Source organism: Dermacentor andersoni, chromosome 6, assembly GCF_023375885.2.
Source record: "Dermacentor andersoni chromosome 6, qqDerAnde1_hic_scaffold, whole genome shotgun sequence".
NCBI lineage: Eukaryota > Metazoa > Arthropoda > Arachnida > Ixodida > Ixodidae > Dermacentor > Dermacentor andersoni.
The window spans coordinates 97,601,146-97,612,634 of record NC_092819.1 but is presented as its reverse complement, the minus strand read 5'-3'; the positions used below and the strand labels follow the sequence as shown (position 1 = coordinate 97,612,634).

At 43.4% G+C, this 11,489-nt stretch overlaps 1 protein-coding gene across 1 annotated transcript; it reads left to right on the top strand.

The window, feature by feature from the left end:
- The first annotated feature begins 3,529 nt into the window (after window positions 1–3,529).
- On the top strand, window positions 3,530–10,042 carry LOC129382478 (uncharacterized). The gene is made up of 4 exons (XM_055066499.2): window positions 3,530–3,635; window positions 6,986–7,913; window positions 9,552–9,616; window positions 9,916–10,042. Exons 1-3 carry the CDS (start codon window positions 3,599–3,601, stop codon window positions 9,571–9,573), a joined length of 987 nt encoding a protein of 328 aa, XP_054922474.1. The 5' UTR covers window positions 3,530–3,598; the 3' UTR covers window positions 9,574–9,616; window positions 9,916–10,042.
- The last annotated feature ends 1,447 nt before the right edge of the window (window positions 10,043–11,489 follow it).

Sequence of the window (11,489 nt, the reverse complement as noted above, 5' to 3'; positions counted from 1 at the left end):
GGTGTCGTTCTTTTCTAAGAATGAAATGTCTAAATCGTTATCCCGCGTATTCCCCGCATTGACCAAGACTTCGAAAAAAGCGGAATTACTCTCTCCAATCGTTAGGCACAGGACTTCTGGATTTACCGGGCACACGATATTTATACTTTAGGGCATATAAGTTCAGTTCAGAGCGAGTGGCGATGTTTAGACAGTTTAGGACTGTACTGGGGAATTCCTTTGCGCATAGTACTCAAAACAAGGTTCACAAATTGATCTACTTGGTCATCAACGTTGGTTTTGTCTGTAACCAGGTACTAATCGGGGGCGGACAAGAAATCATATAAACCAACATAATCACCAAGCTTGGCAGCAAAACAAGAGGATTCATTTTTAATGCCGCTGGAGGAGCTCTACCTCAGGGATGACATAGAGCATTTATCTTTAGTCACCTTTGAAACTTATAGGAACGCACAAGGGAAATGTCAAAACAAGGCGCATCTGTAACTTGAGCATTCGAGAGGCAAAGGTCTAAGATGTTGCCACAGGAATTGGCGATAAAATTAGGTTGCAGAAGCGAACAGCAGGACAGAAAGTCTAGCGACAGGCTGCATTTGTTCTCTATGTAGTGACTCTAATGTGAATACCTAAGCGTGTTCCAATCAATTCCAGGTATCCTAAAATCACCAAGAAGGATTACTCTGTGCTTGCTATGGGAGACACTTTCAATAGAAGGCATGACATCATCAAACAAGACAGGAGAAATATTCGGCGGTACAAAGAAAGTTCTGATTAAAGTGTTTTCACAGTGCGCTACACTGCCTTCAAGCGAAATCAACTCCGGTACACTTTACGTGTCCTTGCGCCTATCACATCTCAGCGAACTGTCAACAGCAATCAGTACGCCACTACATAATAATATAAAATAGTAATATCAATCAATCCATAACTTAATTTTGTGCCCAGGAACAATAATAAAACCTAAGTACATGCACACAAAAAAAAGAATAAGTAGAAATGTAAAGCAGCTACAACCAAAAGTTCTGGAACAAAAAGAATAGAAGAAAAATGTTGAGCAACGATTACGATACTCCGTAATGCGACATTTGAGCGCAGCTCGATATGTGCTTTCATTTCGCGATATATTGGCTGGCGCGGCCATTCTGTCTCATGTGGCACGTTGCAAGCGGAGCGAACTGTGGCGCGAATGCCTCGCTAATCTGGAGATCCCGAGAGGCAGCGCGCGTGTCACGCATGGGCGCGATTCACAGCAGCCGCCGCCGACAGACCTTCCAGACGACGGGCGCTATTCTGGCGCTATCTCGTCGGCATCATCGCGGCACTACGATTTTCTTCTCACGCTTTCATGATACCCTCCTCCTCCACTTTCCTCCTCGCGTCTTCCATCCTCCGCTGTGCTCCGCGTTCGCTCTTCCATCTGTCGATGTACTAGTTCACTGGGTTACGTCGACTCCGACGCTTCCCGCAAGAACGGGCGCCTAAGAGCTATTATGTGGTACCTGAACTGCTTATGCCATTCCACACCATTGAAGATGAGCAAAACGAGAACAAGGTGAAAGCAGGAGCCAACGTTTCGACAAGTGGACTTGTCTTCTTCAAGGCGACATATGCTGTCATCGCCCCAGTATACATAGGTCGCGTTCATCGTCTTTAATTTTCATCTCCCGCCTTCCCCGAGTTTTTCCTGGATTTCCACACCATTGAGGCATATTAAATTATTGGAAGACATATACATATGAAATATTTGAGCAGCAAAAGAGGGGCACAGAAATTTATTTAGAGTTTGCCGAAGGAACCCACAGTGCGCAGGCGTCGTGGTACTACGCGTTTACGTGTCGCTGCTTATGCACAAGGTACTATAAAAAAATACACCGAGAACGCATTTTTCAACCATTCAGGTAAATACTCCAGGATACACAGAATAACGGAAGATGATGTTAAAGTTGCTCGCGCATTCGGAAGAAAATGTCGTTTTAGGTGAATTTAGCGTCAGTTGGTTGAATTGGCACGATTCAGAGAAGAAGGACAGGTTGGACTGCTGATCGCGGCAGAACTCCATACCTTGTGTCGTTTTAAACATTTTAATGTCAGCATCAAGAAAAAATGAAGACTTCTAGATTCCTGAACCAATGTCATTAATGAAAATTCAAAGTAGAACTAGATCTAACAGGCAACCATGTGGCACACTACCAGACAACGTATAGAAAAAAGTTTATTGATCATTGCCGCTCACGAAGCAGAACTTTTCAACAAGGTAGCTGAGTAGTAGACAGAATAGCTTCGTCAACGTAATGTACAAGCTTCTCGGGCAGTAGAGTATGATTTACTTCGTCGAAGGTCTTGCTGAGGGTGCAGTACGCAACATCAACTTGCCCCCTTTGCGTGACGAGCTTGGAAATCTGCATTATAAAGCTGACAAGGTTGGCGGTCATTGAGCGGCAAGGAAAAAACCCATGCTGACTTGGAACAAGAACATTTTTACAACGAACAATACAGTTTGAATAAATAATTCGAAAATCTTATAAATGGCAACGAGAAGAGGAATCGGCCAATAGTTTCTGACATCCGTTTCGGCTCCAGCTTGCGGGCTTCCTGGCACACTAAAAAGTGCAATTACTCAGGCAGTTAAGCAAGATTGTAGACAGACAGGTACAATAATACTGCCTTAATATTGTATAATGGCAGCCGGGATGCCATTATCAGATACTCGTCAAGGATTAAGAAATAAAATTATGGGGTTTTACGTACCTTAACTACATTCTGATTGTGAGGCACGCAGTAGTGAGGGACTCCGGAAATTTCGACCACCTGAGGGTCTTTAACGTGCACCTAAAACAAAAAAGCGTAAACTAACCTATCGCGGTGGCTCTTACTGTTTTGCCCCATATTACAGTCCTCGTGAACGTTGCTGACGTGGCCTGGGAAGAAAGATCAATAGCTGCGCATGTGGATCGGGCCTGTAAGCTTGCCGAAAAAACTTGTTTTTAGGGTAGGACCACAGATTAACATATATTTCAATTCGCAATTAACGCGGAAATTGTAGCAGAGACGGCCGCAAGGTCAAACTGGCTATAGAACACTTAAGATGAATAAGGAGGATGCCTTTTACTTCTTTTACTGCAATTTATGCGCAGTGCAAGCAGGAATCTGGCAGAAACTATTGTGCCGTGACACTGGGAGACGTGCCTCAACCTGACTTTTGCGTCACCGATGACTAACAATAGCAATATGGCGTATTCTGTAGTCGCTTTACATTGTGTTCCTAACAGTAGAGCACATCGGTTTCACCATGCTCGTGCTAGCGAGAGAAGAAAAAGAAAAGAGGGAAACGCAGGAAACTGGAACATCTACCGCATGTGCGTGTCCTCTACGTCACCAAGAGAGCCAGCATGATTCTGCAGCGCGAAAAATAAATGGGGTTTATTTTTTTTTAACACAGTGATCAAGTCTATTAATAAAAATAAAAATATGCCTTAGCAAGACATCGTACTCCCAAGCCCCCATTGTTGGCTGATAGCTATATAATAAGCAGTGCTGTAGTCCGAAATTCGCACTTCTGCAGGTCGTCTAACCAGAGCCACCGCAGGAAACAGCCGTCATGAAGACCTTCGTTGCCATCGCGCTCTTGTCTGCTGGTGAGAAACTGCAATTTTTGTTTCTTTGTTTGAAATTGCATTTTAGAAACTAAAGCATCAACGACACAGATCAATATGCAAGCTGCCGTTTACATTAGTGGATAATTTCTTAAATGCCCTACGTCCTTTTCCTTCAGGAAAGCATTGGTGAATTTTCGCCCAGTAAAATGCAGGCTCACCTCCAATTATTGAATATCCCGGATTAGTCGCAAGGCTAACGACGTCACGGCGATGTCAAGAATTCGATGGTACTGTCGAGAATTTGAACCGTTTTTGTGCAGGGAAAGCTAACAAAACATCGCCAGGTTGACTCCGTGATAGACTGTGAATGCATTGTATATATATATATATATAGAATCCACTTCAGAATCAGAATCCATATATATGGATATATATATGGATTCTGAATATATATATATATATATATATATATATATATATATATATATATATATATATATATATATATATATAGATAGATAGATAGATAGATATATCAGCAGAAGCTAGTTAGTTAGTTAGTTAGTTGGGGATTAATGGCACAAAGGCAACTAAGGCCATGCTGCGCCAGTCACAAGACAAAAGGAAACGCAAGGTTAGAGCAGGCAAACCTGCATTGCATTATAGTTCGTGTAAATAACCAGTTGTCTCTAAAAAGTGGAACAGGTTAGTAAATGGCACTAGCGGGTCATCTACCAGTAATGGGGCAGGGTGTAAAGGTGTGTTTAAATTATACAGGTTGTATAAAAGCTTCCGCCGCTGGGTTTCAAACTGTGGACATGTTATAAGGATATGTATTACTGTAAGGGGTTGATTGCATTTTTCGCAAGTCGGCGGGTTTTCTTTTCGGAGAAGAAAGTTGTGTGTTAAATTTGTGTGTTCAATCCGAAGTCGGCACAGGATCACCTCATAGAACCGTTGCTGGTGAGTGCACGACTTCCACTCACCAATTACGGGTTTAGTAAGATGTAGCTTGTTGCTTAAGCAATGGTCCCATGCCTGTTGCCATTTGGCCGTCAAGGCCTTCCTAATCGCCGTGATACTATCCCGATATGGATGCGCCGTGTTTGTTACGTATTTGCGCGCTGCCATTGATGTACACCTATCCGCTGCTTCATTTCACGGTATACCGACATGGCTTGGTACCCAGCAAAACCTAATTGACCGGCCGTATTTGTTTAATGTTACCATGTTTAAAATATCGGCTATCAGGGGTTCACATTCGGATTTCGCGTGTAGAGCCTTCAGTGTGCTTGATGAATCAGTGTATATTACTGTGTTTTCGTGTTTGTCAGCTATGCTCTCTTTACCTACAGTCCATATGGCGTATACTTCGGCTGTGTAGACAGAGGCTTGTTGTGGTAATCGAATACTTGTTTCCCAATTTTCCGTAACGGCCCCCACACCCACGTGATCTTTTGTTTTAGAGCCATCAGTGTAATCAGAGCTAGTGTGTGAAGAGCACGGTGGCGTCCCCACCAGTACTTCGTTTTCAATTAATTCCGGACTCTGACCTTCAGGACTTTTGTTAAGTACACAGCTCAAAGTAAGGCTTCCGTGTGGCCAGTGCAATCTCTCCTTTAGAGCAGGTTAAACTAGAGTTGTATAAACAGAAATATTAGGTGGAGCAAGATTGGCATATTGCATTTTGGTAATTTGTTAAAGGCTGTTAGCATTTACCAAAGCGCAGAACACAAATTTGGTGAACCTGTCTTTTGACTTTAGTCCCTCTTTTTGGGCTGCTCGAAATCCTAAAAGAGTACTGGGAACAGAATGGATTCACAAGCTGTGAATACTGAAGCAAACCAGATCATTTTGCTAGGAACGTGTACCCATTCAACCATAGCCCAAAGTATGCACTATCTCATGCAACGCTTTCTACACACCAGCGAACCCGTCATATCAGCGCTCAGTTCAGAAGAAAAAACTCTGCTAAAAGCAATATTGTTGTTTTTTACTATATATCGATGGATGCGTTGTTACAGGTAGGTAGTATTATATGACGCCATATAAGTTAGGAAGCAAATGCAGACATATTAATATGAACAATCATAAACAAATGCATTCCTAATGTGAATTATTCCCAGATACACCAAACAATAGGCTTTCATTTCTTCTTCTTCCTTTAATTATTTTTGCTACGTTCTGCATTAAATGCCTGAACTGTAGTTTCTGGAATATTTCTGCTGTTATTTAGAATATTCAGATATTAAAGATTAGGGCTGCTATTGTCGCAGATTGCGGCTTATGCAGCTATGATGGCAAGTAGTGAGAGCATCCCCGAAACAGAAATCTCCGATCCAGAAACGCTTTCGAAATTCTCTAATGTTGCACAAAAACCGCTCTCGAAAGGTGCTGTCGCTTCAAAAGACGCTGCTTCAAGGAGCTCCTCGGGTGCCCCTAGCTATTATTTTCCTCCGCTCCATCCTGTTCACCTGCTGGCAGCCAACTTACTTGCCCAGAAACATCCACCAATCACTAGGAGATTTGTAAAAACGGATAATAGAGCAGCATCTTCGAGCATGCACGCTTTCTCCTAACATCGCCGTCAGTCCCTTTGGTGTAGCGTTCGCGATTCAGCTGGCCGACTCCTCTTCTCCATCACAATTCCAGACTTACAACTTCTACAGGGCCACTTCAGATGCTACATTGTGAGCAGTTCAATGCAATTACCTTAAGTAGATGCCCAAAATGAGTGTCTAGTCACACATATTATATTGATAATTTTAGGGGTGGTGTTACTGATAGGCGGCAGTTTATCGCTTTGGTATGGCTCCGCTATCTGAAGTCTTCGGCTCTGCTCCGGTTCTTAATTAGGCCTACTGTAGATTCGTTTAAGTAATTTACATCAGGCTCTACTGAGCTGCCCGTAGCAATTAGATCTGTCAAGCCCGCTTTTCATTGTAGCCATGGTGCATTGTTTAAAAAAATATTCGCTAAGGAGCTAAAGCGCCCATGAAACGAGTCCAGTACGTGCACGCGAGCAGATAGATCTATAGCTTTCTCATGTTATACAGGGAGGAAATAACAGAGTCATTGCATGGAGTTGGCACTTTAAAAGCACATATAATGCCAGAAAGCTTTGCACACAATAAAAAAAATTAATACCTAATACTGAACAATGATTTTGCGCGTAATAAAAGCAAAAAAGAAATAAAGTACAGTAAAAACGATAGGCTCAAGCTTTTCGTTTGCGGCTGCTTTTTAAATGTTGGCTGTATGTTTCCCTAGGGAGCAATCTTTCTTCCAATATTGCTATGATCAGCTGCCGGTGTCTGTGTGTGTAACTGCAGTACATATGAGGAGAATCACCATAATTGGGCTGCAAATCTATTTTACCTGAATCGCAGCCTCCCTGGCGTATGCTGGGCCACGTTCCGCCGTGAAGACCGACTTGCCTGGCGCAACCGGTTCGTCAAGACCCAGCGGACTTAGTGGCAGCGTCGGACCTGCTGGACCTGCCGCACCTGCTGGATTTGGCGCGCCTGGTGGCGCTGGCGGAGCTGGCGGACCTTTCGCATTTGGCGGACCTGTCGGATTTGGCGGATCTGCCGGATTTGGCGGGCCTGTTGGAGCTGGCGGACCGGTCGGACTTGGCGGATTTGGCGGACCTGTAGGACCTGTTGGATCTGCCGGCGCCGGCCCACAAGGTGGCAGCCCAAGCTCAAGCTTTCACGTTTTCGGTGGACCCTCCGGACCCAGCGGCGCTGGCGGATTCCCTGTTGGTCTTGGCGGTAGTTTCCCCAGCGGTTTCCCCGGTGCCTTCGCTGGCAGTCTCCCTAGTGGCCCTAGCGGAGTATCCCCCACTGTTTCCGGTGCTTCCCCCGCTGGCCGCCCCGGATCTGCTGGTCCTAGCGCTGCAACCTCAGTTGGCCGGCCTGGAGCAGCAGCGGGAGGCCTCCTACCCAGCGGTGTCGTCGCTGGGGCATGGTACCCTGGTAGCTACTATGTATGGCCAGCGTATGGCCAAGCATATTACGGACACGGTCCCTACGGCTTTGGCTTCGGTGATGGCTACGGTTTTGGCTTAGCTGGCGTTCCTCTTGGCGGATACTTCTACGGTACTCCCGGAGACTACTTCGGCGATAACGGCTACTGGGGCGGCCTCGGTGGCCATGGTTATGGCTACCCTGGCCAGAGTTTCTCCTGGGGCCCTCAAAGTTTTGGAAGCTTTGGAGCCTCTTCGTCTTCTGCCGGTTCTTCCGCTGGACAGGGCGCAGCAAGAAGTAGCCGTCCAGCTGCAGGAGCTGCTAGAGCTGCCCGTGCTAGCAGCGCCAGGTAAGACTTTTTAATGAAAGCCGTAAATCCCTTTTAATCAGCCAAGTTTCTTCGGTGAGCAGCATGCTAATGCGAAGAATTCTTTTATTTAATACCTCATTTGACATTCTCCCGACGCGTTATTAGGCGGGTGTTTTGGTGTGGGACAGTGAGGAACACATTCAATGCCGACAACGAGTGAGACGCGAATTTCTCTTTTCGCACTATTTACATTGGTACTGCAGTATGTTGCATCCTGTAAAAGCTGAGCATGATTTCACCCCCCCCCCCCAAAGCAACATAACTATTCCTCAACATTACCGCTTACCTAAACACCAGCAACGCAAGTTGTAACGCTTGTCGAAATAAACTTACCGCTCTTCAATCACACGTGACCACGACAGAATACTGAGCACCAATTTTACAATGCTGACGTAGCCCTATCTCTAATTCTTTGCACTGCGTTCAGGCGTATAATGTGAATCAATGCAGTTATACTATTTTACGCAATCAAATTACCCGTATAATGAGAGCCTTACAAAAAAAATGTGTTTATGACATCTTATGCGATGCAGCGCCCGTCGCCTCGCAACATGTTTGAGTTCGAGCATATTCGCCTCAACTAACACAAATAGTAAACCCAACTTCACAAGGCGCCAGTTTTAATTCATGCGTGTGAGTTTGCAAGTACTGAATAGCTTGTAAGCGACACAATAGGTTCTCCTGTCTCCACTTTCCTTCCGCACACGCGCATGAAATACTGTGATGCTTCTGCACATGCCATTTCTATTGAGTTCCAGGCTTACGCCTGTTAGCATTGTGGTTAGCTTACCAATATACATTCACTTGCGATTTAAAATTACATCTTCAAATTCATGTATTCGGAATCATTTTCTCCAATCTCATAGCATAGTTAAACATTAGGCTCTTAGCTAGTCCCGAAAGACATTGTCACACTCTTATTTGCATTTTGTGCTTACACCTCAGCAAGATGTGGGGTATGCAGTACAGGTGGGGAAGAGGAAGATTACGTTCGGCTGCTTGCTACTCGGATGATCAAGGCCGTCATGAATACTACTGCGACTATATGTGTTATCGCTTATAAATATAAATCTTCTCGCTTACTCTTTTCACTGCAACATATATTCATGCAAAAATATGGGACATCTGTTTGTATAAACTTCACCTAGAGGTATCCTAACGAGCAAAGCCCAGCAAGAAGTAGCTTACTTGAGACCTCAGCTGCGTTTTAGGTTGTACATTCAAAAAATATCCTGGCGAAATCAATCGTAGTAATAAGAGTTTTTAAATGTTTGGTACCATAAACAGACACATAAAGCATTGCAGTTATCACACAAGTCGGAACTTAAGGGCTAAATGCGGCCTCTGTCTGCCCCATGCAATAAAAAGAACATTTGATTTTCATTCATATAGCTAGGCTGTGACGGAATTCAGGTTCCTCATAGAGGCCAGTAACCTTCGCTCGAATACCGCATCCGCATTTTTTCTTCAATCCTTGATGTTTCTTATATTTTCTTTTTGGTCATGTTGCGATGAAATGAAAAAAAAGCTTGTTCTTACGCTAACCTAAAAAACAAGCGCAACAATATTTTTCCCCAAGGCCAAATAACGCCTTTGACTTCTTTCCTTACTTTCTAGCCAATCAGCCGCAAGGCAATAACAAACCAATGGGACCGTTCCTGGCCATCCCATAGAAGCTAAATGTGAGTGGGTGTTCCATACACAACCGTATTCGTACCCTCCTTTTAATATTATGACCTTGCCAAAATTAAATTCTTTTACTCGGTTTTGAGGAGTCTCCGAAATCTTAAGCCATAGAATTTCTGTGAAATTTTAAGACCATTGTGAAACCCATTTCAGCTAATGAAACATTGTAACCGATATTTTTAATTCAGCTAATTATTGTTGGCATGTTTAGGATAAAAATCTATTACATGTCGCTTCCTCTTTCGAATTTGTACGCACGAGTTCTAACCACATGCGTTTTTCTCTCTGCTTCCAGATACTTTCTGCGATTTCCTGGAAAATAAATTATTTAAACAAATTTTGCAACGCGATAAAATAGGCGAATAAACAGGATAATCTCATTTACTGCAGACTGAATAAAAGAGCCCATCTTTCAACAGAAATGAAGTGTCGTCTTTCTAATTATTCCTGTTAGTCATGCTCTAGAAAGCCATAGCTATGTATACGTTACACAAGCTTTTCGCACAATATCTACTGCTTGGATGATGAGCCATGCCCCCAATTATCAGTTCAAAGATTATTAACACACTACAGCTACTTATGTAGCCCAGAATCGTGCACTAAACGTTCACTCCTAAGTATGCAGTCAGAGAAAATAAAAAGCAAATGGTTCCAATGGCACAGTTTGAGACCGTGGCAACGGTGCTTCGATTCAAAACGTAAGCATATGGGATGCAATCCAATGCAGGCATTTAATTTCAGGTTGCGCCAGCACCTGATCTACAATTCTTCGGCAACGTCTTGCAAACTTTGCTGCTGATGTCAGCAGATAAAGACGCTTCTCTGCAATGAAAACAGAGCGCGAAGAGATATTTACACCATCACGCACTTAGTTAATGGTGCTTGTATAAAAACTGTCCTCGAGGCTCCAATAGGGAAGTTGATAGGGAATATTTCCTAAGTGGTCTTTTGAAACACGTTATTATGTACAAAGTATATACACCTCTCCTATAATGCGCTCAGCTAAGGCGTCACGTTCCCTACGCTCATAAACTTCCGATAAAAAAATTTTACAGTAAAAAAGAAACGCCCTGCATGACCCAATTGCGAAGCACAGCATAACTTCTTTGATTCCATGAAATCTTTCAAATAATGTTGCTGATTTTGATGAAAACCTGTTGCATTGTGCCTGTTAGGTTTGTCGAATCTCCGCATTCGGTAAACTATATTGTCAGTAACCTGCGCCATTTCGAATAAAGTAGTAGTTAGTAGCGCCTCTGACATGCGTATGTATGTGTCATTCTCAAGGATTGTTTCATAACACTGCATTGTGTCCTTAGACTCCTTGAACAAGTGGCAATAAGTCCGACAACATATCATTCTCTACAATATTTAATGAAGCTTCAGAAACAATAAAACAAGCTGGTTCTCGTTTCGAACCAGTGGGCTCACGTTCACAGTATCACGAACCTTCATTTAACAGCGCAAAACCACTCTGTCACTACGCATACACAGATTGCTTCGTGTAGACTGGCATTGTCTGACACTATTCTGCCTGTTTTTGAAAAGAGCCTTTCTAAAATGTACTTTTGGGGCTTTAGAGACGCTACGTTCAACTACGAAAAATTCATTCTAATCCATACATTATAAATTCTTTTAGTTAGTGTTCCCCGAAATTTTCAGAAACGTGTGTGGCAGATAGTAAAAATCTACTTGCTGAGCGGGACTACTCTAAGAGGTAGAGATTATTTGGACGACAAAAATAAATACAAAATCGACAAATCATCATACCTTTGCTAACTAACTCTTAAACTAATTTGTTGATGCCAGATGTTGCAATTTAGAAACTCTGACCGGTGAGTTCGCAAGGCAATGTACTTAAAACACATA